The 27656-nt window shown below is 42.1% G+C and overlaps 2 protein-coding genes across 10 annotated transcripts; both read left to right on the forward strand.

The window, feature by feature from the left end:
- Positions 1–964: 964 nt before the first annotated feature.
- On the forward strand, positions 965–4366 carry TMEM139 (transmembrane protein 139). The gene is made up of 2 exons (XM_030471712.1): positions 965–1246; positions 2591–4366. The coding sequence occupies exons 1-2, from the start codon at positions 999–1001 to the stop codon at positions 2994–2996; spliced, it is 654 nt and encodes a 217-aa protein (XP_030327572.1). The 5' UTR covers positions 965–998; the 3' UTR covers positions 2997–4366.
- A 1426-nt stretch (positions 4367–5792) lies between these two features.
- CASP2 (caspase 2) lies at positions 5793–27012 on the forward strand. Of its 9 annotated transcripts, XR_003989410.1 has the most exons (12): positions 5793–5874; positions 6130–6274; positions 10238–10405; positions 14579–14654; positions 16092–16186; positions 17712–17888; positions 19535–19663; positions 20118–20208; positions 20323–20384; positions 23886–24035; positions 24127–24236; positions 24804–27012. XR_003989410.1 is itself a non-coding variant. In XM_030471837.1 (11 exons), exons 2-11 carry the CDS (start codon positions 6143–6145, stop codon positions 24936–24938), a joined length of 1263 nt encoding a protein of 420 aa, XP_030327697.1. In that variant the 5' UTR covers positions 5793–5874; positions 6130–6142; the 3' UTR covers positions 24939–27012. The 9 variants fall into 9 exon arrangements, 8 of the variants coding, with proteins under 8 accessions (XP_030327697.1, XP_030327703.1, XP_030327704.1 ...); XM_030471837.1 differs by lacking the exon at positions 20323–20384; XM_030471843.1 differs by lacking the exon at positions 24127–24236 and having other exon boundaries at positions 24804–24870.
- Positions 27013–27656: the final 644 nt, after the last annotated feature.

Below are 27656 nucleotides of genomic sequence, written 5' to 3' on the forward strand. Positions count from 1 at the left end.
TGTATCTGTTTATGCTCTAACAGGGGAACGCACTTAGTGTGCAAAAGCACACAATGTAACATGGAAACTAGATTTGTTAGGAGATGCATTCTCATTAAAAGATGCCCATTGTGTCATGCTTTTGTTCTTGACAGTGTCGTCATCAAAACAATGTGATCTATGTAGATTAGTATAACACATGCAAAATGACAGACAAAAATTGTTGAATACAGATCCCTGGTATGTGTTTCATATTGACTGCACCCAGTGCAAGAGCTGTCTCCTGCCCAGAGATGGGGTTTAGAATGGGGGACAGGAGGGGCTCTCATGCTTGAGGATGGTGCAAAAAAGCACATCAACAGAAAAACTGGGGATATAGGCAAATATTCAAACACATGCCTACATTTTGCAAAACCAGACGTACCCCAGCTGCATCTAGAACCTAAAGTAATGCTATTGCTATAATGCTACACTGAAGTTAGATGTTCTATTCACCAGGGCAGACAGCCCCATTAATAAGGCTACTTTTCTTCCAGGATCTGAACTAGTATCTGAATGTTTGCTATGCAATGTACAAATGTCCTAGAATTAACCATTAAAGTTATTCTGTGTTTCACCTTCATAATAACCACAAATCTGCATCCTAGACTGCTCTAAGTTCTATTAAGAAGCTAGTCCTTTTTAGATAAGTCTGGCAATAAGTGCTTATGGCCTATTTATGCATTTCAGGTCTGTGCGTTCAAATGCACCCATTATTCAATATGCATTCACATAGGAAATTCTAGTACATTTACACTGGCATGCATTTATGTGCGGATTTCCCCAGGATGTTATGTATGTGCATGTATGTAGCTGCATGTTCTCATGATGGCATGTACTCGAGTATGTATGTTCTTATTTTGGTCATGATACTTATGACTTCTGTTTCATGTTGAAAAAACTATTCCATCTTCCACAGATGTCTGTCCCCTTAACTGCGCATCTGTTCTCAAGTGTCTGCTACCAGCATCTATACTACCATGTGGTTAGAGACACACTGGAAGAACATCCGCCAAGCCTTCTTGCTTTTTTTCACTGCTGCTCTTCTCATTGGGGTCACCATGCTGGCCATTTCATCTAACATCAATCCAGCAGGCTATTTCTTCCTAGGGGTAGGGGGAGTGTGCCTGACCGGCTATTTGCTGAGTGCATTTGTCAAGTGTTGCCTGAGGAATCAACAGCAACGTGATGCAAACGAGATATCTCCAAACGGGCAAAGCCAAGCAGAGTAAGCAGCAACCTCGTTATTCCTCTTACTTTAACTCTCTCTCCTCAGTCATGGCCATTTTACATATTGTTTTGCTGCCCTTCTCGTAGGACACAAAACACAGACTCTATTCCAGAAGACTAAAGTTCTTTTTCCGTTGTTTTCCTTCATTCTTCAGGTGGAGGTTGCAAATGTGTCTGCCACGCATGTCCTGTATCCTGTCCGATATATATTTTCTTCCCCCTGGGAACTGATCCACTAACAATTTCCAAGGTTAAACAGATCTAGACGCAGTTTTATGTTTCTTTGCGTAATTAAGTCTTGCCAAACAATGAGTCAGACAAGGAAAAACTGCTGAGGCAATACTGAATCTTAGCTGGGTTTAGCTCTATAAACCTTATCTCTAGAGCAACTGTTGCTCAGCAAATTTGTAAAAAAGAACCTGTAACTGGGTGTGTTTCCAGTCTTAAACACCTGATTGCACACTAATAAAAAAAATAAACCCTGATTTTGAGAGGCTCTGAATTTTTCCACATCTTTTTGGCTTCACGTACATTTGCAGGTTCTCAGCGTTATCTAATTTAACCCCAATTTACTTACTGTAGTTGAAGAGTTTAAGTTTACTTGTATCTTTGCTTCCTTTTCTGTATAATCCAGATAATCATTATCACATCCAGAAATGACTTGACATTCTCAAATAGAGGGTTTGTAAGATGGCAAAATGTTATTGTGTGTTTCTTTTTAGAAAGAGTTAAGTAAAAAGGAGTCTATATTCGGCTTTGCTACCTTGGGAACTTACTAGAAGAAAATTAGTATGTTTATTTAAAAATATGTCCTAAAAAGGAAAATGTTTCTAAAATAACATTTTTCTCTACAGATACTCTTTTTAACACAAAATAATTAGTCCTTGTTTAAACTAAATGAAAATACTTGGATTTTTTCCTTTTAAAAATAGATGAACATTGAGCTAACATATTAAAAAAGCAAACTCCTGTTTTATTCCAAGAAATACTTAGTAGTAATTCTTAATAATAATTTTTGACTGGTAGGAGATTTAACATGAGGGACATCACGCCAAACCTAGGACACTGAATTGAACAGTGTGAGTTTCCTCACTTATTCCAGAGAATGTGGAAAAATGGTCTGATGAGCCATTCTCTAGACCATAAAGGAAGACATTAAGTTAGCTGTACAAGTGAGCTGATCCAGTGGCAGAATATCACATACAGTAATCCCATGAGACATACACTGTCTCAGTCCCATCTATTGATTGGTCCCAATAGTACGTTATCTGGAGTATCTGCTTCTGCATAAACTAAGCAGTAAAATAGTCACTGTAACTGACATTCCTCTTTTTGCACATAGGGTGAACGCTGCCTATGAAGCACCCACCTATGAGGAAGTGATGACCATGTCAGTTCCAGCAATATGGACAATTGCATCCAATCCAGGCTTAGTACCTTCGCCACTGAATGAGCCGCCTCCTTACAACGTAGTTATTGAATCATCCGCCCAGGAAGAGATGATGGTAGAGGCTCTCAGGGTGTCAGTGGTATCAGACACAAGGCACACCTGTGAGACAGACAGAGGATCCAGGATGCAGCTGCAACTGGTGCTGCCCCCAAGACTGCAGCGGTTTGTTTCAGACATCCATGAAGTGAAAGGTGTTGCAGACACGTTTGAACCACTGGAGCCACTCACTCCACCACCTGCTTATGAGAGTGCTGACGATGATGTCTTCGAAGATGCCTTCCAGCCCTCCATATTATGATTCATTTCACCTTCCATGAATGCAGAACCAAATCCTCTGCCCAATACAGAATGCTCCTAGAAGGAAGATGAAAGAGCTGAGATTTTTCACACCTGAAACTAGAAGTTTGCCTCACCATTCTTTGAACCAGAGCTGAACTACGGACACAGCTTCTGATGTCACTAGAATCTTCTGCACAAAATATAAACCAATGCAATACCACAATGCTTTGTCTTGGCAGATACGTAAAACTACTGGGAGGAAAGCTGTGTTATACCTGGCAACAATTCTCAAACTGGAGATACACCTTTATGGGGGAGGAGTGTGAATCCTGAGAAGGGGTTGCTGAAGGACCTCTGAAGGAGGACTGTAGGATGCAGCCAGGAGAAGTTGCCTGGGAAAGGGAAGGAATAGAAACAGTGCTAAGTAGGTTCTGCCTGTGCATTACAAACACCTTTGCAATCATCAGTCACCCTAAAACCCCTACTGAGAGACTGACGCTGTAGTTCCCCGAGTTGCTGCTTTGCAGCAATACAAACTTATAGTCTACGCTGTTTGTTGCCACCCCTCTGCTGCACTTGCTGGGCATCCTCAGCTGTGCTGCACTGCAGTGTGACTGAGGGGAGGGTGGCTGTCTTCATCTGGAAGCTGGCACCACCTCATGCTTGTCCTTGGGGTTGAAAAGCTTATGGCAAGCGTGGCACCGTGAAATTACTTCAGTCCTTCACAAGGTTCTCATCCCACACAGCCTGCAGTGGTGGACAAGAGGGAGATAATAGCAGCTTTTCTCCTGTAAGAGGAGCCATCAGTGGGATATGTACACATATACATGTCCTCTGCCTGAACCACTGGTCTTTGCATCTCTACAGGAGGGTGTATTTTTCAACTGTACTACAGGCCCAAACAGATGACTCGAGATGCTTTATTGTCATCAGGGCAATCATTTGCACCTCCAGCTCTCCATAATGCCGCCACACATGGAGGCTTCTCTCTGGACTCTGGAAAGGGCCAGTCCGTCTGCCGAGGCCACGGCTGCAGCAGAGAGCACCCTGGAGAATGACAGCTTTGAGGCACGTGTGGTGTTCATCGTGGCTCTAGGCTGGAGCCAGGTTCCAGCTCTCACTGATCGGTGATGCTGTGCGGTCTTTTACAATGGTAGAGTTAACGTGACAGGCTCTGCAGCGTTAAAGGGGTCTGCAGTATGCAAAGAGACATTCATGTCTGGCAAGTGTCCAAATATAAACAATGAAATACGGTGGTCCGAATTTCTTCATGGAGATCAGCAATGATCAAAGCTGTGTCTCATGTGACTGCATCACCTTTAATTCATATGAGAAACCATCAACCCACAGGCTAAAGCAAATAAATTATTTATTGTTTGATTCTTTTAAGATCAAAAAAAGAAAAAAAGTAACTTTTTATGTTGTTTATAAATAAACAGAACTGCATTAAAAATACTTGGTGGCATCATTAGTTTTTCCTCCCAGAAGAAACATCCCAGAAAGCCACGCTTTTGCTTGCATTCAGCTTATCTGATGATCTTGGCTTAGAAAAAGGAGAGGAGTTTAATTTCTAAATCTACAACTGAATCACTTTAATATCATTAATGATGAAGCGGCTATGATGATACCACTATCGTAGCATAACATATAAATCTGCTGATAGAGGCAATGTGATTTCTTTAAAGCCAACCACTTGTTGCATTTCCTATATCCGCAAACACAAAAGAACAAACCACAGTCAAAAGCAGTACAGGTATACCATGCAGGAATAGAAACTTTGGGTGTAAACTGGGCCACCCAGAACCCTTCTGAGTGCACCAAATTGCCAGGAGCCAGGAAGAAATTCAGATGGCCAGCACAGACAAAAACTGGTCAAGAGAGAGAGACCCAAAAATGTCACCAGTTTTGATCACTGGGATTTCTCTCTTCAGTATCTCCAAGTTAGTCAAGCCTTTGGAATGGTGTTAAATTTTGGCATGTGAAACTGCTGTGCACCAAGGAACAACTCTCTGAAGCTTTACATGACAAGAGCTGTAAATTTGCTTCTGCTAAAAGGATTTTCATTTGCTTTTCCCTTTAAAAGTGTACTCTGCAGACCCCCTGTGCTCCCTTCTCCCATGTAAACTACTGAACATTACTTGAGCCCTTTATCAATTGCAGCTGGTTTCACCTGAAATGTGTGTCAACAAGAGACATAACAAAAAATCTAAAAAAAGAAAAACCCAACAAAAAAAACCAATCACAGAACTGGTATGTTTGCAAGGAAAGCTGCGTACCTGTTATTCTACCCCCACACAAAATCCTTCCCATTACTCTGATGTGCAAGACTAATCCCCTCTGCCATGAATCTGTCCAAGTCACAGAATCCCAGACTGTTTTGGGTTGGAAGGGACCTTGAAGTTCTTCCAGTTCCAACCCCCTGCCACGGGCAGGGACACCTTCCACTAGAGCAGGTTGCTCCAAGCCCCTGTGTCCAACCTGGCCCTGAACACTGCCAAGGGATGGGGCAGCCACAGCTTCTCTGGGCACCCTGTGCCAGCGCCTCAGCACCCTCACAGGGAAAAACCTTCTGCCTAAGAGCTCATCTCAGTCTCCCCTCTGGCAGGTTAAAGCCATTCCCCTTGTCCTGTCCCTACAAGCCCTTGTCCAAAGCCCCTCTCCATGTTTCCTGTAGCCCCTTTAGGCACCACAGACTCCCACAGGCTCCCCGCCTAGCCCAGGCACGAAGAGCCGCGAACCCCGCCGGGGCAGGGCGCGCCCGCGCAGGCGCACACCGCGGCTGACGCTCGTCCTGTGGCGGTCTCGCTAGAGGAGGGGCTGTGGCGCGGCGCCCTCGCCGCGGCCACGTGACTGAGCGGAGGCAGCGCGGTGCGGGTCGCTGCGGCCGCCGCGGAGCGGTGAGCGGCGGGGCGGTGGGTGCGCTGCGCCCGGCGGGGCACGCACAGCCCGGCGCCTGCCTCGGCCCCCGCGGGATCGGGAGCAGCGGGTGGCGCCGGCTGCGCCCGCCGCCGATGCGGTGCAGGCCGCTTCCGCCCGTTGTCAGGCGGCGGCTGCTCGCGGGGTCGGTCCGCTTCCTCTTGAGCGGGAAGCTGGGAGGGGTTGAGGGTGGCTCGGACAGTTGAGTTGCGCTTAGGTCTCGCCTGTCCTGCCAGGGAAGCGTGCGGCATGCAGCGGTGTCACCAGGAAGCGCTAAAGAAGAACCGGGTGATGCTGGCAAAACAGCTGCTTTTAAAGGAGTTGATGGAGCATATGATAGAGAAAGACATCTTCACCACGGAGATGGTGGAAATGATACAGGTATGCAGGTTGTACTTCACTACACCCGAGCCTTAACCCTGAATTCTAGTTAAGCTCAGTGTCGTTCCTGGCAGTGGCAGTATGGTTAACCCTGCATGTTTTAATGTGATTACATGTGTGGAACGTGCAAAGCAGTGTGGGTTTTGCTTGCAACACGCAGGAGAACTGTAAGCCACTATTTGCAATACCGATTTTGACTGGGACATACTAAATCGTTGGCTTGCATGCTGGTATGGAGTTGCAGCAGACTGTGCTTTGTGGGTTAGGTAGTTATCTTCCAGTCCTTTGTTGTCATTTTGTGCCTCCATATGTAGAAGTAGAAATAACACCTATTTCCAAAAGAATACTGTTAAAGTAAGTAAATTAATATATTGTAAACCAGCTTGTTGTGGTGCCTGCCACTTAAAGAATTTGTACTTCATCTGTGTTTTTCTAAATCGCATGAAGAACCTTACGTGATCCAACACCTTCACTCTCAAATAGCAAATGCAGTTCGTAGGCTTTTGTTACTTATCCCGAGTGGTTGGTACTATGAAGAGAAGTCACTGGAAATATTTTGGGATTGCTCTCAGAGGCATGGTAATGCACCGAAGTGTGTGCAGGATGAAGGTAAAATTCTTAAAAGAGAAAGCAGACTGGAAAGGAAGTGACTGAAGGTGCATGTCAAGTGCATCTCAGGACTCAAGTAAGCAATTGAGGCACTTTTTAGTCCCTTAGTGGGATTGATGGTCCTGTCATAAAACCACATGCTGAAAAACAGAATTTTGAGCTATTTGCTGGGCGCTGCTGCAGATGGTGTGAACCTTAGACTGATAAGTTTTTTGAAAGCAATGAAGAAATAACCTTCTGGTGAATTTTGACTCACATGTGTCACATAATGTGAAATTACTCGTGGGACCTGTTAAGGGTACCTGTGCTAAGTTGTTGGGAGATGCAGGCAGTCGTACCTGAAATAGCTCAAATCCCTAGTGAAAGAGGGCAAAAGTAAGACAGTGAAAGAGAATGAATCAAGAAGTGTTTGTACTGGTTTTGGCTGGGATAGAGTTAATTTCTTCATAGTAGCTACTATAGCTAGTAAGGGGCTATGTTTTGTATGTTTGTGCTGAAAACAGTTTCGATAACACAGGGATGTTTTAGTTACTGCTAAGCAGTGCTTAAACAGAACCACGGCCTTTTCTGCTCCTCACCCCACCAGTGAGCAGGCTGGGGGTGCTCAGCAAGTTGGGAGGGGACACAGCCAGGACAGCTGATCCCAGCTGACCCAAGGGATATTCCAAACCATATGACATCATGCTCAGACATAAAAGCTGGGGGAAGAAGAAGGAAGGGAGAAACATTTGGAGTTCTGGCATTTTCGTCCAAAGTAACTGTCCTGCATGTTCTGCTTGCTGGAGCCCTGCTGTCCTGGAAATGGCTGAACACCTGCCTGCCCATGGGAAGCAGTGAATGAATTCCTTGGTTTGCTTTGCTTGTGTGCACAGCTTTTGCTGTTAAATTGCCTTTATCTCAACCCAGGAGTTTTTCACTTTTAACCTTTTGATTGTCCCCACCATCCTTCTGGGGAGGGAGTGACTGAGCATCTGCTGGTGCAGGGCTGGTTAAACAATGACACTGCTCAAGTGTGGGTGGTTAGTAGGGATGTTGAGTTGCTGGCCCAGTTAGTTGCTGAAGGGGGACAGAGGGGAGGAAAAGAAAAGGAGAAAAAGGAAAAAAAAAAAAGCCCTCTCAAAGGTGGGATAATGCCAGAGAAATGTCTTTTTGGCAAAATGCTTCTGAGACATGGGAAGAAGACTAGAGGAATCTTCCCCTTCAGGTGTAATTGCATAAAAGGAGATGCAACAATACTTAGTAATGGATTATCAATAAGGTGTTACCATGGATAAGTCAGGTAAATAGCAATAGCTGAATGGAAAAATTGTGCCTAATACAACCTACACACATAACTAAGAGTTTAAATGTATATAAATAGCAATAGCAGCTTGAGCAAGAGAACGAAGTGACTCAAACTACTGTTGCAGGGTATGAATCTGGAAATTGCAGTGAAAAAATAAATACAGTGGGGAAGAAGGAAAGCACTGACAGCTGAAACAGTAGTACTGTGAAATAAGGTTAGAAATGAAGGGAACGTGCTAATAACAGTGCTATAGATAAATAAAAGTAATGTGCATTTAAAAAAAGATCACTTGAGTCAAAACCACTTTGTGTTGCCTTTCATTTTTCTGTAGTAGGTCTGTGAATTTGTAGTAGTCCTCCACTCTTTGGCTGAAATGTGAACAAAAGTCTTGGGAGTGCCTTTAGGTAGCCTATTCTTGAAAATGCATTGTGATGCTAATCATCAGGTACCTTAGTGGAAATACAAGGAGACAAGTGCCACAATGGCTGATAGAGTGTAGATTTTCCTGGATATTGTAGCTGTGCTTCCCCAAAATGTTAGGAAATGAATGACATCTGGATAAATAGTTATGTTTTAAATCATCTTGTCTTAAAACCACCACAATTATACTGGTCCTGTTGGTTTGATTTAAACTAAGCAGAAGAATAAACAACATGGTTCTGGAAATAGGACACTTCACTTAAATAAACTTTTGTAATCTAAGGAAAGTGAAATAAACCAAGGAGCTCAGGAAGGTGAAGGAAGGATGAAATTTCTTCAAGTGTAAGCTGCTAAACCAGTACTGAAATTTTACCACAAGTAAGAAAAAGGTGAGAGGGGAGGATATTGCAGAAAGAGCCACTGAAGACAAAGGTGGTTTTGTTGGATGAAGAGCTCACAAGGAATATGAAAAGTAAAGAGTTTGTAGGTGTATGCTGGGGAAGAACTAAAATATAGGAGCAGCTTCCTTTGATGTCCAAAATGGGGAGAGAGGGTAGGAACTTAGAGGCATGAGTTTAAATTAGGTCATTCAGAAAGATACTAAACAATTTGAATTTTTTTTTCCCACTTATATACACTTTTAAGAAAGAATAAAGAAAAAAGTTCTACTTCTGAATGTTTGCTGAGTATTTAGTATAACCTGAAGTGGATGTGAAAGTTTCATGAGGAGATACCTTAATGCTTCTTTAAATACAAAAAGTGCTGTATTTCTTTATTTTGATAGTTAAGTAAACATGCCCCATCCCTTGCAGTGTTCAAGGCCAGTGTTCAAAGCCAAGGCTTGGAGCAACCTGGTCTAGTGGAAGGTGTCCCTGCCCATGGGAGGGGGTTGGAACTGGGTGAGATTTAAGGTCCCTTCCAACCCAAACCATTCCATATTTCTGTGATCCTATGAGTCAGGAAGAAGTCTGACAGAAGCTGACTACTGTACATACAAAGTGCAGAATATAAACATGATGGAAATTTCTTAACTTTTCAGTAAAACTTAAGATCCAATTCTTGAGGTCAGCTTGTGTGCTTAATTATGATTTATGGCCTAGAGTCATAGACTGTGAAGACATAAAAATTAAGATGATTAATGTTCCTAAGTTTGTTATAAAGAGCTGCAGGCCTACTAGAAAGGAAGAAGTAATGAATAGGTACTTTAGAATATCAGCTGTTAATTTACTTTATTAGGTAAAATAAAATTCAGTGGGCTTACAGCAAGATACAATATATGGAGCTGGTTATCTTCTGTGGACTAATGAAGAAGTGTTACCATGAGAAAGGGCCAAGTATTTTCATACTTCTGCAAAGGCACAGGTGAGTTATTACTGTATGCACCTCTAGTCAACAGTGCTCTGAAAGTTGAGGTTCCCATTAGAATATGAAAAGGTAGTTGCATTGTCAAGGGGAAGAGGCCATTTAGGAGGAGGCTGAAAGTGGTTTGTTTACTGTAGCAAATCGAGACTGATTTATAGAAAGAAGTTTGATTAATAAGGGAAAGGACAGGAGAACACTGAAGTTAAGGGATATAGTTGATTCAAAAATAAATTCTACTAGTCATAAATTGATATAGTAGAGTGTGGATTTTTTTTCTCTGGATCTAGGCCAAGTCTGGGAGTTTCAGCCAAAATGTGGAGTTCCTCAATTTGCTGCCCAAGAGAGGCCCTAATGCATTTTCAGCATTCTGTGAAGCTCTACGAGAAACCAAACAGCAGCATCTGGAGGCAGTGATCTTGAAGACAACATCCAACCTGAGCCAAGGGATTGCAAGGGTACAACAGTTCTTAAAAAATGAGATTGGTGGACTGCATTTCAGATTGGTTTTGGGAGCAAAGTGATATTTTTCAAATGGGGAAAAAAAAGGTTGTTTACAAAGGTCAGGGTGGGGTTTTGTTGCAAACTGAAACTTGTAGTACACATAGTGAAAGCAGAGGGGAAGGAATTTGGGAAGAAGAGAATGTCACACAGTATCACAAGGTGGTAGAGGTTGGAAGAGACCTCTGGAGGTCACCTGGTCCAAGTCCCCTGCTCAGGCAGCATCACCTTGAGCCCATTGCCCAGGGCCATGTCCAGGTGGCTTTTGAGTATCTCCAAGGTTGGAGACTCCACAGCCTCTCTGGGCAACCTGCTCCAGTGTTCATCACCCTCATAGTAAAAAAAGTGTTCCCTGATGTTCAGAGGAAACCTCCTGTGTTCCAGCTTGTGCCCACTGTCTCCTGTCCTGTCCCTGGGCACCACTGAAAAGCATCTGGCTCTGTCTTCTTTACACCCTCCTTACAGGTATTCATACACATTGATAAGATCACCTTGAACCTTCTCTTCTCCAGGCTGAAGAGTCCCAGCTCCCTCAGCCTTTCCTCAAAGGAGAGATGCTTCAGTCCCATCATCATCTTTATGGCCTGTTGTTGGCCTTTTTCAAGTATCTCCATATCTCGCTTGTACAGAGGAGCCCAGAACCAGATACAGGACCCCAGGTACAAGCTTGTCAGAACTAGTAGAGGGGAAGAATCACCTCCCATGATCTGATCTGCTGGCAACATTCCTCTAAATGCAGCCCATTAACTGCCTTTGTGACAAGGGCATGCACGTTGCTGGGTCATGTTCAACTTGATGTCCAACAGGTCCCACAGGACATTTTCTGCCAAGCTGCCACCCAGCTACGTAGCCCCCAGCAAATGTCAGTGCATGGGATTGCTCGTCCCCATGCAGGAGTTTGCACTTCTCTTTGTTGAACTGCGCAAGGTTCCTGGATATTCTTACATCCAACATGTTCTTAATGAATGTGTCATCAAGAAGCCAGAAGCTGCAAAGAAAATATTTTCTCTGACATCTTTGAATTTAGTGTTTGATGATTCTCTGAGTAAAAAGCTGCTAGAAGTTAGTCTTGTCTGTTGAGGAGAGAGGGACTTTTCTTTCTTGCTTTTGTTATTTATTTTCATCTTTTCACTATCTATGGTTGTTAGCATTGAGCTAAAGGAAGAATTTAGCAATGATTCAATATTCTTAGTGCATTGATGAGGATGGAAACTTGCAGTAAACATATTTTATACAAAGGAAGGAAGACCAGATATTTTTGAACAGAAATGTTACCATATTAAAATGTAGGATTTATTAGACTACCCTATTTTCTTGTTTTCAGTTGTACTTTGCTTCATAAAAAGTCATAGAATCATCTAGGTTGGAAAAGACCTTTAAGATCAAGTCCAACCATTACCCCAGCGCTGCTAAGGCCACCACTAACCCATGTCATGAGCGCCTCATCTACACAGTTTGTGAACACTTTCAGGGATGGTGACTCCGCCACTGCCCTGGGCAACCTGTTCCAATGCCTGAGCACCCTCTCTGTGAAGAAATTGTTCCTAATCTCCAGTGTGATCCTCCCCTGGCACAGCTTGAGTCTGTTTCCTCTTGTCCTGTCACTTGTTCCTTGGGGGCAGAGACCAACCCCACCTCATTGCAACCTCCTCTCAGGCAGTTGTAGAGAGCGATAAGGTCCCCCCTGAGCCTTCTCTTCTCCAGACTAAACCCCCCCAGGTCCCTCAGCCGTTCCTCATCACACTTGTGCTCCAGGCCCTGCACCAGCTCCGTTGCCCTTCTCTGGCCCCGCTCCAGCACCTCAATGCCTCTCTTGCAGTGAGGGGCCCAGAACTGAACACAGGATGTGAGGTGCAGCCTCACCAGTGCCCAGTACAGGGGACGATCCACTGCCCTGGTCCTGCCAGCCACACTATTTCTGATCCAGGCCAGGATGCTGTTGGCTTCTTGGCTGCCTGGGCACAAGCTGCTCAAGTTCAGCTCCATCACTCAGCACCCCCAGGTCCTTTTCCATGAGCAGCTTTCCAGCCACTCTTCTCCAAGCCTGGAGCGTACCATGAGGTTGTTGTGGCCCAAATGCAGGACTCAGCACTTTGCCTGTTGAACCTCATACCGTGGGCCACAGCCCATCAATCCAGCCTGTCCAGTTCCCTCTGCAGAGCCTTCCTGTCCTTCAGCAGATCAACACTCCCACCTGACTTGGTGTTACCTGCAAATTTACTGAGGGTGCACTCGTTCCCCTCATCCAGATCATCAATGAAGACATTGAACAACACTGGCCCTAACACCAAGCCCTGAGGGACACCACTATGACCAGTCACCACCTAGATGTGATGCCATTTGTCACCACTCTTTGGGCTTGGCCATCTACCCAGTTTCCAACTCAGCAAAGAATCCACCTGTCCAGGCCATGAGCAGCCAATTTCTCCAGGAGAACACTGTGGGAGATAGCATCAAATGCTTTACTTAAATACAAATAGACAATGACCACAGCCTTTCCTTCATCCACCAAGCAGGTCACCTTATCATAGAAGGAGATCAGGTTGGTCAAGCAGGACCTGCCCTTCATGAACCCGTGCAGACTGGGTCTGATCCCTCTGTTTTCCTCCACATGCTTTGTGATCTCACTTGGGATGGTTTGCTCCATGACCTTCTCCAGCACTGAGCTCAGGCTGACAGGCCTGTAGTTCCCAGGGTCTTCCTTCCTGCTATTTTTGTAGAGACATTACTTTGGCCAACCTCCAATCCCTTGGGACCTGCCCACTAGACCAGGACTGCTGGTAGATGATGGAGAGTGGTTTAGTGAGCTCCTCTGCCATCTCCTTCAGCACTCTTGGGTGGAACCCCTTTGGCCCCATAGACTTGTATACGTCTGAGTGGAGCAGGAGGTCTCTAACCATTTCTTGGTGAATTATGGGGACTTCAGTCAGCTCCCCATTCTGCCATTCATGGCTGGTGTGACTATTAAAGACTGAGGCAAAGGCAGCATTAAGTACCTCAGCCTTTTCCTCATCCTCAGTCACTAGGTTTTCCCTAGTATCCAGCAGAGGATGGTGGTTCTCCTTGGCCCTCCTTTTATTGCTAATATATTTGAAAAAGTACTTTTTATTATCTTTGACGGCAGTGGCCAGATTTAGTTCCATCTGTGCCTTTGCGTTTCTAACTTCCTCTCTCCATAACCTAACAACATCCTTGTACTGCTCATGGGGAAGTCCCTTCTTCCACAGGTGATAGATTCTCTTGTTTTTCCTGAGTTCCAGCAATATCTCCCTGTTCAGCGAGGCTGGTCTCTTCCTGCTGGGTTGATTTTCGGGACAAAGGGACCACCTACTCCTGCACCTTAATGATTTCATTCTTGAAGAGCATCCAGCCTTCCTGGACCCCTTTGTCCTTCAGTAATGTTTCCCAGGGAATTGTGCCAACCAGTGTCCTGAACAGGCCAAAGTCAGCCCTCCAGAAGTCTAAGGTGGAGGTTTTGCTGACCTTCTTCGCGAGTTCTCCAAGCATTGAAAATCCAATCATTTCATGATCACTTTGCCCAAGACAGCCTCAACCATCATATCACCCACTGTTCTTCTCTGTTTGCCAACAGCAAACCTAGCCAGGCATCTCTCCTAGTTGGGTCACTTACTAGCTGGATCAGGAAGTTATCTTCCACAGCCTCCAAGAACCTCCTGGACTGTTTCTTCTCTGCTGTGTTGTACTTCCAGCAGACAGCTAGTAGGTTGAAGTCACCCACGAGAACAAGGGCAGGCGATGGTGAAACTTCTCCCGGTTTTTTGCCATGAAAATGAAATCTTGAAAGCAAACAGAAAGATAGATATCACTGGACAAATACATTTTTGGCAAAAATGAGGAGGATATAATGACAGTGTTAAGGTTTTCAAACTGGGGATTTGGGTAGAAGTAGAGATGAGCAAAGAAGGGAAGAAATTTTGAATTGACACAAAATGCTGTTGCTGTCTTCTTATGATGTTTTATTTGGTGTGAACCATCATATTTTTTAAGTCATGTATATGTGTATGTAAATGCATGTGTCTGTGTTCCATGATACCTACAGTCTTGTATTGCAGAGAAAAAAATAGCTGTTTTATGCAACTCTTTTCATGGATTTATTGAATGTCTTGTAGCTTGAACACTGTTACGGATCAAATCTTCCATTCCCTGTCAGTGAGTCATGTAATTCAAAAAGACCACGCTGGATAGGTGAGTTGCCTTGACTTGCTATCTGGTTGGTTGCTGAATAATCTCTTAATTCAGTTCTAGAAATAAGCTTCCCACCACTTTGCTCATCCCAGGAATACAAACTTGGCAGTGAACTAGCTATATTATGATCAGATGCAGGAGGCAGAATTAGGCTAGAAAATGAAATGACGTATTGGAAAAAAGAGCCCAAGCTGACTAGAAGTCAGCTTCACTGATTCTTACAGGAAATTTTGTTGCTCAAATGGTACATGTCAGTAATATTAGATTTTGGAAGATTTTCTTTTTTGTTTAAGATTTGTAATAAGTAAGATACCAATTTTGGGCAGTACTCCTTAACTTAGACTTACTTCTTGGCAAATAAGTTTAAGTACAAGGCCTTGCTTATGTTACATGGACCCAATATTGATTTCTGTAGCTTCTTCAAGTGTAGCAGATCAAGTTTTCTTTAGCAAGAATCTGTGACTTAACATCAGGGAGCTAGTTGTTGGAATGAATCTCCTTGCTAGTTTTTATGCTGCCCCTTTTAACGCCTGGAGTACTCATGTTCCCTAGCCACAGCTTTAACTGTATGCTTGTTACTAGGAGCTCTCTCTGGTGTTAAAGAACAAGTCTCCAGATTTTGAAGGCCTTTTTTTTAAAACAAAAATTGTATTTTATTTTATTATTTTTTATTTTATTTAGGTGCAAAAGTTTTAGGGTTGGATTGTTTTGGTTTTTTAGAGCATATCTTCCTCCAACTAGGAAAGCTATGTAAAAGGCTTTAAAAGGATTTCAGAGGAGATCACAAATGTTATCTGTTTCTTCAGGACAGGGGAGTGAGTGTTTTGTCTGCAAGTGGCAAATAGTTGATTATCATTCCCACTATCTGCTGTTATCCAGAGGAAAGGGTTGTTCAGAGGCAGATAAACAAAAAAAGGCATTGCACTTTATGGCAGCTAGAAACACCTAGTTTGATCACTTATACATGTGTTCAGCAAAAAAGAAGTAATTGTATCCGGTGAGGGAGGCCTTTTTTGAAAGGAAGAGCACTGTTCTAGTTGAGTATTTCTAGCAATGGTTTGTCTGTGGAAGAAATAACATACTGTGCAAAGTGACAAAGCTCACAGCTCTGATTTTAGATGAGAAATATGTTTTCATACTCTAGAACCAAATTTACTAGGCCTTAGATAAGGCTCACCCGCATACAAAACAAAAAAGAGTTGCCAATTAAAACTATAAAAAAATAAGTATACCATTCCAGTACTTTTGGGATGTTTTTCCCTGCTGTTTCATTGTGTGTCTGTAGTCTCTGTTCAAACAAAATTTTTAGAGGTGTGAATATTATAATACAGGAATATGTCTAAGACCACATAGATGAGAATTTGCAAGTTACTGCCTTAACACAGAGGCTTTGTAGCTGGATTTTTTTATTGTTATTGATATGTTTGTTTTGCACAGAACCAATGGAACATTCCTTGGATAATAGAGATGGTCCCCCGATTCCTCAAGTGAAGTCCTGCACTCCCAAATTTTATCATGATCATAGGCATTTGGTAAGTAGTTGAGAAAGCAAATCCTGAGACATGAAAGATGTGAGGTGTTTGGACATATCAACTGAACATGTGCTTTTTAAAACTGCATCAAAATGCCTGCTTCATTGGGATGCAGATCAGTGTCGTGCTATTTGTGTCACCAAAAGGTGTTACCGGTTCTGTTTGACTTGATGTAGTTCTAATTTATAAGTGTCAAGAAGTTCTGTAACTCTACACATCTCTGTCTCTGGTTTTTTGTTCTTGAAGAGCTTTGTGAAATGCCTTCTATTCTGTTGCTCTGTGTAAGCCGTCAGTCTTATTGCCTCATATATATTTGCAGCCTCATCTGTGTGATGACACACCCTGCAAACGACTATAAGATACTACAACTGTGTTTTAACTAGTAGTCACAGTCTTGGCTAGTTTAATTGCCAGCTGTACCACGAAGAGTTTCTCCTTAGTCTCAAGAACCAGATCAGGATTAGGTGCTGGCTAGAACAACCTGAACTTCTAATCTGCAGTGTTAGAAGTTATGTAGGTGGCCTAATTAATTTTTATTTATTCTGTTTATTCTGTTCATTAAGCATAAATTGTGGTGGGGTGAATTAAGGGAAAAAAAAAATCATTTTGTGTAACGGGGCAGACACTTTGCTAGGTTACACAATGTGCTAACACTTAACACTTCTCTCACAGGCTCTATCTACAGCAAAGCAGATTGTTTTCAGTTTTTTTACTGTTGACTTGGCTCCTTTTACATCTGTGCCTGGATGCACCTTATTTGATATGCTGCTTTGGTATTAAATTTCACTTTCAATTCACACGAGTGTTAGTAACAGACTTCTTGTTGTTAGAGTGGGAGGGAGCAGAGAGGGAACTTAATTTGAACAGACCCCTCTTGAGTTAGTTCTTTCCCTTTTAACCTGCTATATAACTTTCAGGATCAGCGATTGACAGTTCCTTGCTGTTAGAATTGCACTCACATGCTATTTTACATCTGTGTCTGCTCTGAGCAGCAATTAGGAAATGTTCATTAAATTTTACATAGTGTTGTCCTAAGGCCTTGGAGTGGGATGGCAGAAATATACAGGCCTGTGCTGGAATGAGGGTGGGAAAAGGGAAAACAGTTAGCAAGGCCCAGTTCACAGTTTGAAATGCTGTGTTTCTTTTAAAATGAGAAATAAGGCAAGCTAGTATAGCATCTTCATAGGAGTGTTGTGGGATCAGCAGTTGTGGAGACTTGCAAATACAGTTGTCTTTGGGACCCTTTGCAATACAAACATTTGTTTTATAAAAACCAAAACAAAACACCAAAACCACAACAACAAAAAACCCAAACAAAAAAGCACCAAAAAAACCCCACATACACAAAAAACCCCCCAACCCACTAAACAGAAACCTCAGAAATTTGACCTCTGCTGGTTTTGTGCCTTCTCAATCCAGAAATCCTGCATATCATATCAAGTTGATATGTGGGGATTGCTGTTCTATCTAACACTATTATTTCCTTATGTAGTCAGAATTTACAAATCTTATATCTTCTTTGCAGGCATATAAGCTGATATCAGAGCCCCGAGGCTTAGCACTTATTCTCAGCAATGTCCATTTCAGCAGTGAGAAGGACTTGGAGTATCGTGCAGGGGGAGATGTGGACTGTACTTCCCTGGAGATGCTTTTCAAGCATCTTGGGTATCAAGTGACTGTCTTCCATGATCAGACTGCACAGGTGAAGCGGGTGGATCCCAATACTTCACAACCAGTATGGATAAGATTTTGTAACTATTACATAGACTTCTTAAGAAGTTCCCTTTGATATAATAAAGCTCGAACAGGAAGATGTGAATGGTCACTTATGAATAGAAAATAAGGCTAAATGGGATGATGTCTGCTTACGTACTGACAAGTATGAAGAAGCATGGAAGGCAGAGGACTTAGGATGGAAAGTAGGATCAGAAAGGATGTACTACTCTAGTCTGACTCTGATGCAAGGGGCAAAAATTTCTAGACTGCACCTGGCATGTCTGTTAAACCCACAAATGAATAAAGTCTCCAGTTTACTCTAGATAGACTTCTCCAGTGTTCTGCTGTCCTAAAGGTTAAACTTTGCAAATATTTCACCTAGTCTTTGAAAGTCTAAGTGGTGTTTGCATGTCCTTTCACTGATGGAGTCAATTGCCATCCTGTTTACCAGTCTTCCAGTATCTATGCAGTTAAGTTCCACTTTTTCAGTCTTTGTTTTGCTAGAGAAGTGGCTGTGCTTCAATTAGGAAAATTGGTAATATTCCATGACTGACTGAATCAAGCCACTCTCTTTGCCTGGGAATGCAGTTGCTGCCTTCTTCAACCTCATTCCTTCTTAGTCCTTTTAAATCCCTATGAAACCAAGTGTTACAGAACCTGTTAAAGTGTGTTTTATTCAAGAAGGCATCTTTTGCAATATTATATTGCACCTGCAATGTTGTCAGAGTTCCTAAAGCTTTCCACTTTAAGTTCTTGTGTTCTGATCACTAGTGTTTGAATGCCTGAAGTACCAGAATATGTATCTGCTAAGTTGCTCCAATATCCCAGCCAGGCTCAAGTGTCAGTGTAAAACCTGTATAAAAATGTAAGTTGGTTTCTCTTAGTTGAATGCATATGTACCAACTTGGATACTTGTTGCATCTCCCTGTTGGCCTAAGTGATTCCAACTTCACAGTGTTATACTTAGGACTGAATATTACACACAAGAACATTTTGCTGGTTTTTTTGTGGAACACATCTTTCGCCCTGTAAATTTGATGTACATAGGGTTTATTTCCTAACAGGAGGACAGGACATGGATCTGTGGGAGCGGGTCCAGAGGAGGGCCACAAAGATGATCAGAGGGCTGGAGCATCTGTCCTATGAAGACAGGCTGAAAGAGCTGGGGTTGTTCAGTCTGGAGAAGAGAAGGCTCTGGGGACACCTTAGAGCAGCTTCTAGTACCTAGCAGGGCTGCAGGAAAGCTGGAGAGGGACTTCTTGTGAGAGCAAGTAGAGATAGGACAAGGGGAATGGCTTTAACCTGCCAGAGGGGAGACTGAGATGAGATCTCGGGCAGAAGTTCTTCCCTGTGAGGGTGCTGAGGCACTGGCACAGGGTGCCCAGAGAAGCTGTGGCTGCCCCATGCCTTGGCAGTGTTCAAGGCCAGGTTGGACGGGGCTTGGAGCAACCTGCTCTAGTGGAAGGTGTCCCTGCCCATGGCAGGGGTTTGGACTGGATGAGCTTTAAGGTCCCTTCCAACACAAACCAGTCTATGATTCTATGACTGCTTGTGTTTTCCCCTGTGTATTGCCCCACTTTCCCTGCGCAAGTCTGGAAAGCATTAAACATTTTTGTTTCCTCTCTCTTCCAGGAGATGCAGAATGCATTGGAGAGATTCTCTAAGATGCCAGGTCATCGGGATGTGGATTCCTGCATTGTAGCTTTACTTTCCCACGGTGTGGAAGGTGGGGTTTATGGCAGTGATGGCAAACTACTGCAGGTATATTGCTGGCTCCTGCTATGTTGTTGCAGGTTATCTCTTGGAAAGTAACAGTGGAAAGAGGAAAAAATGTTATTGGGATTTTTTTTAAAAAAAAGAAAAAAACAAACCAAAACTGAAATGATGGGAGACTGAGGATTCCCTTTTAAAAAGGGAAAAAATAAGGGCTTGTAGGAGGAAGAGTACAAGAGGCTGTCTGTGAGAGGTCTGTAAGATAAAGAGTGGCGTAGAAGGGAAGTTATTCCATTCTCTCTTCTTGTACAAGTACTACATAGAGTGCATGAACTCAGACTAGTAGAGCTTGGGGGGAGGATGGAAAAGTTGTCACATGGTGAGTTTGGAGATAAAGGAGAAAATATCAAGAGGTAATAACAAATACATGGAAGCAAAATGAGACTGGGTTTGGCTCACAAGAGGCCACGGTGAGGAATATTTATCATCTTTCTTCTTTCAGTTGCAGGAGGCCTTCCGGCTTTTTGATAATGCAAACTGTCCAAATCTCCAGAATAAGCCCAAAATGTTCTTTATTCAGGCCTGCCGGGGAGGTGAGTGCCTAAATACTAAAAGCCATGTATTTGGCATGCCATTAAGGCTCATTTTACACACGTACACACCCTCACATTCAACTTGCTGTCAACTTTCCTCTTTGCTTCTCTCAGGTGTAAGTGGGACCCATATTCACCTCCCTCTGCCCTGCTGCTGCCACTGCATCTGTTGCTCTGTAAGTGTCTTTTGCTCTGCATGAGGTGTGTGCATTGACTTGCAGACCCCAGAGCACTTTAGTGATACAAAGCTCTACTATATACCAACTAATATATTGAGGCTTTCTCTTGCTATGCCTGCAGTAGGGGGAGTGGGGCATATGGTACATCAAATTGCAGCACAGCATGGAGTGGTACACTAGCACTGGAGTCTTGTCTGAGGTCCTGTCTGTCTCTTGATCCTGGATATGTTGTGTCTCTTGTGTTGTCATCTATTGAGCTATCAAAGCTGGCTCCAAAGGTGTGGGTTTTTTCTTTTCCTTTATCCTATCCTGTTTTCAACCTCCAAATGACCTTGCTTTAGACCCTTTTCCACATACTATTGTAGAATTCTTACCTACTATTGTGCATGCTGTTTCTTGATTCTCATAGACTTACTCTTTTTCCACTCTTTCTGTTCGCATTTTCTTTAATTCTGCGGTTTGTTTTCCCTCCTTTTGTAACTAAACACATGTCTGTAACTAACTACTTTTCAGATTTGCTAATGACTGAATTTTTCCTTAAAGTGTTTGGACTTTTTGAGCTCACTCTGAAACTGCAGATACTCTGAAGAGGAGTTCTGTCTTAGAAAGCTTTGGTTTTTACCTTGTGAGAGAGAAGTTTTTTCTAGTGTGTGTGCTTTTTTTCCTTCTTTTCCCTTGTTCCTTGGAATTGTCTCCCTTCTTTTTCACTTTTAGCAGAGCTGCTTTATAGTTTGTCCTCTTGCCGGGTGGATGTTTCTTTTGCCTGTTATTTACTCGCATTTAATCCCAGTGCAGAGAAAAACCTAAAGTCTACATGAAGTATTTTTACAATCAAAAATAATCAATTCAGCTAAGCATTTGGAAATATTATAACATGCACATTTACAGTATGAATTGAATGTGATTGCTTTCCTTATGCTATTGAACTTTTAGATACTTCTGAATATGCAGACTCGTAACATTGTGGAAATAGGTGTAGTGAGCCAGAATTTGCAGCTGACCTAATTAGTTGATCAGGTTTATTTGACTGTAATCTTACAATAATGGGTCTGTCAACGTCAGCAAATCAGACTTAGCCTTCCTATACCTAAAAAGGTTTCAGTTGGAGTGGTAAGCTCTCTATGAAAAATGCTGTAGAACTGGGATACTGCAGTAGGCAAAGGATTGAGACTTGAGCAACTGAAAGGGAAAAATCTTTCTTCAATTAGAAAAAATGCAGCGGGAATGCCTGTTTTAAACCTGTCTTAAACCTTAATTAATAGTTGTAGGGGAAAGCTAGTTACAAAGTAATTGAGCTGTCAACAGATATGTGTATCTTTTCATGTTAGCTTTCAAAGGTTAGACTAGCCAATAGAGTTTTTTTTCAGTAGCAGAATTCAGATAAATAGTGTGGGCAACTTTAGATTAGTACTCTATGCCATGCAAGTTAGCTGGAACCAGTTGAAACAAAATGCAAAATGCATAGTTTATTCTTTTTCCCCTAAGTTTGTGTAATAGGCCTTACCTATCTTCTATTAATGACACATTAAAAACTGTAGATGAAGAAGACTTGGTACAGCTTACTTAATTTCCGAAGGGCCTTTGTCAGAAGTCTCCTGAAGAATTGAATAGTCCACCTACAGTCATGGATCAAACCCAGCAGCAACAGAAAGGAATGGGAAAAGACAAATAGTCACATTTCACTATGACATAAAATGAGACTGAAGCTGCTTAACATCTGCGTTTAATATAGTAGTTGATCCAGAAAAGTGAGAACTGTGGTAAATAATGACAAATAAGGAGTTAGCCTTTATTTAGATCAATTGGGAAAACAGCTATCTGGGACCTTCAGTAAATTTAAACAGGCTGGTTCAATCTGGGTGGCAATTATCATTGATATGTACTAGAGGTTGAGTATGCAGAGGAATATCTAACCCAGTGCTTTACGCTTTTTAATTATGTTGGTAAGTTGACTGGAATGGTATTTGAAGACAAATGCATGAGGAAGACATCTGGTTCTGAAGCTTTAATCAAAAAGGTTTTGAATATATATTACAGGATGATGACAGTGTGAATAATACAGCTTGGTTGTAAAATTGAGTCTTATTTCAAATGACATACACTGTGAACAGTATATAGAATTTTTAGGAAGAACTAAAAGCATTTGGAGACGTGTGATAAAATACATTAAAAAAAGCGTAGTTCAAAATGGAAAAATTTGCATTGCTACCTTAAAGAGATGAAGGAACTTGATGGAAGCAATCATGAAATTTTGAGCTGTGGAGCCTTAGTTATCTGCATGTCTCACAATCCCAATGTGGCGTGTTTGGCCCCTCCCACTGCTGCTTTCATTTTAGAGGAAAACAAGAACATTGCTGACTTACCAACTGACCGTTTCCTATGCATAATTACAGGATGCCACCAATGTCAGTGCCCGTAAAAGGGTTAGGAATCTAAATGTATTTCTTAGGCACGATCTGGCAACAAAAACCTAGAGCCATCGTAACAGGAAGTGGATGCTTATGCCTCCTAACACTAGAATCTGACCCATGTTGTTAGGAAGTAGAATAGTAGATAGTCATCTTACAACAAAAGATCAAAAGGGCAAAATTATATAAAAAATCCTGTAAAATGTAGTTTTATTTTTCATACAAAATAGTTGGACTATTAATGTTACTACTACTGCTACTACTAAGCAGTTAGTCTAGGTTACAATGGAAACTGCATCATGTAAACAAGCAATTGAGAATATCTACACTTGTCATAATACATACTAATGAATTCTGGAAAGGATATTAAATGTTCTCCAGGTATTAAACTAATCTCCATGTCCTGGAGTTCTCTCTCCAGTTTGGGGTGAAATTATTTTACATTTAACTATTGCACAATTTATGCTTTTGATTGAAGCATAAATTATATATTGAAATCCTTGATTATAATCAGGATTTAGAACTAGGTGAGATATTTGGTCCATGTTTCCTTGATGTCTTGAAGGTAGACCTTAGCAAGTAAAATCATAGCTTCTGCTTGAGTTCTCTAATAAGTAGGTAATTAGCATTGCAAACTAGACTAGACGTTTTTGGACATTTCTAAGGTAGGTGAAAGTGGAAAATAGAAACTTCTAGGTCTAGGCATCAAATCCTTCCATGCATGGTGTAGAACTACCAGAAACTTTGCTTTCCAGTTATCCCATGATCTGCATAGGAAAGGAGAGAGGAAAAAAAGTAATCAGTATGTGGACTAATAGTCACATTAGGTTCAGCAGCTGATGGTATCTACATTACATTAGTTTGTGCGGAAGAACTTTCAGATTAATTGTAAGAACAGCTGAAAGCACTTAAAGTTCACGTAAAAGCTTTCTGCTTGGCAGCAGTTGTGGCATTGCCGACCAGAGCCCCAAACAAAGGAAGTACAAGAAAACTACTTCCAGTAAATACGGATAATTTCTTCTTTTTCTTTTTTCCTTTTTTTTTTTTTTCCCTTCTGTCCCACTCCCTCCTTGTTTATTTGCCCCCTCAGATGAGACAGACCGGGGAGTGGATCAGCGAGATGGGAAAGAATGGTCAGATTCCCCAGGCTGTGAGGAAAGCGATGCAAACAAGGAAGAAAATCTCAAGCTGCGTCTGCCTACGTGCTCTGATATGATCTGTGGATATGCTTGTCTGAAAGGTACTAGAGAGAGACCCTAATTCTTAAGGCAGAAGGAGGTTTTATGTGTCTGCGTTCCCCAGAAACTTCATCATACACAGTTTCTTCTTAGGCACTGCAGCCATGCGAAACACCAAGCGTGGATCCTGGTATGTTGAGGCTCTCACCTCTGTGTTTGCAGAGGACTCTCGAGACACTCATGTGGCTGACATGTTGGTGAAGGTGAGCAGGAGTGTCTTTCCTCTCCCACACTTACCTTGTATCTGAGGAGCCCTCCGGTGCTTCAAATTGGTAGGATTAATCTACTATTAAAGCAATTGTTCTTGCCTTCTTTGTAGCAAAATTATTACTTTTTCCGCTGTTTATTTATATGCAGTTCCACAGCAGTTTAACCCAAGTAAAAATGCTGTTTCTTTGACTCCGTCCATTTCTTGTGCAGTCACATGGTGAATTTAAGAATTAATCTGCCAAGAATTACTTTTCTTCTATAGAAATAGCTTTTCTTTCAAGTAGATTTATTCATTGAACTGGCTCACCACATAGCTGCACAATCAGTTGCACTCACTCACAGTAAAGAGTAAGAAAGTAGGTGAAGAGAGTGAAGACAGCAGTATGAGGAACTTAAGCTGCTGTGGAACTGCACCCTAGTCCGTTATCCTTCTTATAATTTAGAAAGACAATGCATAAGGGACTACTTAGTAAGTTAAACAGAATAATCTACGAGTACAGAAAACAATGACATTTTTCTTACTTGTCTTAATCCTTCTGGTATTTTGTTCTCACATCTAGGTGAATAGGCACATCAAGCAACGAGAAGGTTATGCCCCAGGCACAGAATTTCACCGCTGCAAAGAAATGTCAGAATATTGCAGCACGCTCTGTCGGGACCTTTACCTGTTCCCTGGTTATCTGCCAGGAAAATAACCCTGCCAGCTAATGTGCAAGGGATACTGCCAAAGCTGAACTTGGAGTATGGATGTCTACGTTTTCATTCTTCTAGGCTGCGACATGAGATGCACAAGCAGGGAGTGATTGTTTATATCTGGCCAGTCCGATTCTTGATGTCCTTCTCTAATCTGGCAACTCTCTTTCTGATCTGATTCAGTTGGGTTTAAAATTCTAATATCCTGACTTAATCCGTATGTATAGAAATTGATGGAAAGAGGATCAGCACTGGAACTGGGAAGAAGTGGGAACGTCCTTTGGAAGGAGACATTAAGGACATTCGTAAGAAAAGTGAATGTGAAAAGGGAAACAGACCATACAACTTTTTAAAAGTTAAAACTTTCTGAAAGGAAAATTATTCCTAAAATGCTACTTATCTTATGCTTGTATTTTAAAATTTTTAAATACTTTCTGCCTGGTTGTTCATGCAGGACAGTCAGCTCCTGTGGACATCAGAAAAGGGCTCCCTTGTGAAGGAGACTTCTTCCCCTCTCTAAAATAGAAGGTTATTGTTTTCAGTACTTGACACTTTCCTATCATCTTGATAACTTAAAAGTCTGGTTTTGCACATTCCTTCTGTAGCCAAGTAATCAGGAGAAATACAAGACATCCCAAGTTATCAACGAGTAGAGATCTAGGGTTTCTCATACAGACAAATAAGCCTCCATAAACTGCCCCAGAAATAGTTTTGAATCTAGAAATGCTAGATTAGCTCCCCTTAGTCCCAAAAGTGAACAACTGCATGGAATATTACTTTTGAGGAATTTGTTTGCCATTGTACCTGTGTGTCACAACAGGCACAACATTCAATCCAGCAGCTTCTCAGGAGACTATGAATTGCACTGTACAACTGGATCCCTGAAACCCTACAGTTTTGTACAAAAGGATCTTTTGTCTTTTTGTTTAAGTAAGTAACAAAAATATTCAAGGCAGCTCTTCACAGTCTAAGCGTGTTGCTTGGACTATTTGTCACTGCAGTTTGTTTCCCTTTTACATGAAAGGGAAGAGTTTCACGTTATTACCCTGTTGTGTGAGTTTTCTTTCTTCAGCCATGATCATTTGAAGCTGTTATTTAGCTAATGCTGTTTGCAAAGTGTCATTTCAAATGCTCAATAAGAAATGAGGCATAATCCATCACTTTTGTAAATTTCCTACTCAGTCTCTTCATACAGTAATTTGTCTCTTGCTTGTGTCCAGTTGCAGTCACTCCCATTTGATGCCATGTGGGAGGTGGGCATTGTGCTCTTTTTGTGGTAGAGCCTAAATCCTGATATACTGGGTTGCATATGATCTACAGTCTGTGTTCACCTGAGTCTTGATCTCCATTTTGTAGCAGCAGGTTGGCATTGTTTCTGCCTTACTCTTTTTATGTTAAGTGTGGCTTTTAAAATATTTTTTAAGGATAGAGTCATGAATAGGAAGCACAAAGGGATGTGGAGGGAGACTGGAAAATTAGGCATGTACTTTTTTGTTGTTCTGCTGAGGCAAATGAAGGCTACGTGTCCTCCAGCTGACAAAGGTGCAGCATCTTGCGCTTACCTTACACACAATGTGATAAACAGAACAAGAATCATACTTGCCAATTGGTGCCTTACTCTGAAGTTAAGATACTGGTTTAGGGGCCGTTGTACCTCCGTGGAGTATAAAAACCACTTTCTTCCTGAGTGCTCCCTCTTTCAAATGGTGCAATATTTTACAGATAGGTATATTAATGAAGTAGTCCACTCCGATGGATTAGATTTCTGTAGGATTGCATCAAGTTGCATTATCACTGCCACTTTCATATATTCTTTTTGTATACTTGTATTTTACTGCCTTGAGGTGTCAAAATAAAGAATTCCTGTTTGATTAATCTGTATCTTCTATTTGGAGAGCTATACTCTGTGCAGAAATGTAGCTTCTATGTAAAGAGAATTTTGCATGATTTCTTGAGATAGTACTTCCCAGAAGTGCTTTTGAACTCTCAAACAGAAGCCCAGAATCCTGCTACTTTCTAACTGCAACCAGTATGGGCTGTTTGTGAATTTTAATAAAGAGATAAGGGGCAGAACCACCAAGTAAGAGGCTGATGTTGTGTTTCAGCACTAAAATATTTAGACTGGGAAAATTGTGGGCTTGGTATTCTTGAAGGAAGAGTTGGTGCCAAAATGAAGGGTTCCTGAAAAAAGTCTTGGAAGGAGGAAGTGCCCAGAAAGAAGGTCAAGATACCAGCTAGAGGAAAGATCCTGGAAGCAGCGAAAGATCCAGAGGATCAGAATGCTGCATGGTAACAAATGCTAGGGGATGCCCAGAGGTGTTAGCGTGTAATGCCCATGACTGGGAGCAGAACCAACGCAACTTGCTGCTCCACCTTCACAGATGAACATTGATCCAGCTGCTGGGAAGGGGAGCTGAGACCTGGTAATGCACCTGGGAAACAGCCAGTGAGTGGCTGTGAAATAAGAAGGTAAAGGCTCTGTTCTCATCAGTTCTAAAACAGTTCCCAGTGTTCAGATCCAGTAGAGGTTGTCATTTACTCTGTCTTATCTGTGACACTTAGGGTGTTTCCTGAGAAGAAAACCATTGTTTTTTCAATAATACCAAACTCTGCTAGAGGAAATTTAGTAGTAATATTAGCACTGGAATTACCAACGTCTACCTGTTGGTAGTAAGGGTTTCTAATAGTCCAGAAGATGAAGTGAACAAGATGTTTGTGTT

This window comes from Strigops habroptila, chromosome 2, assembly GCF_004027225.2.
Source record: "Strigops habroptila isolate Jane chromosome 2, bStrHab1.2.pri, whole genome shotgun sequence".
Lineage (NCBI taxonomy): Eukaryota > Metazoa > Chordata > Aves > Psittaciformes > Psittacidae > Strigops > Strigops habroptila.

What these genes read in the sequence shown, in the direction of transcription:
- TMEM139 (XM_030471712.1), top strand. Translation starts at nt 999, where the DNA reads ATGTGGTTAGAGACACACTGGAAGAACATCCGCCAAGCCTTCTTGCTT. An exon ending in AACGGGCAAAGCCAAGCAGA is followed by an intron (nt 1,247 to 2,590) that starts GTAAGCAGCAAC and finishes TTTTGCACATAG; the next exon opens with GGTGAACGCTGCCTATGAAG.
- CASP2 (XM_030471837.1), top strand. Translation starts at nt 6,143, where the DNA reads ATGCAGCGGTGTCACCAGGAAGCGCTAAAGAAGAACCGGGTGATGCTG. An exon ending in AGATGGTGGAAATGATACAG is followed by an intron (nt 6,275 to 10,237) that starts GTATGCAGGTTG and finishes CTCTGGATCTAG; the next exon opens with GCCAAGTCTGGGAGTTTCAG. An exon ending in GTGATGGCAAACTACTGCAG is followed by an intron (nt 19,664 to 20,117) that starts GTATATTGCTGG and finishes TTCTTCTTTCAG; the next exon opens with TTGCAGGAGGCCTTCCGGCT.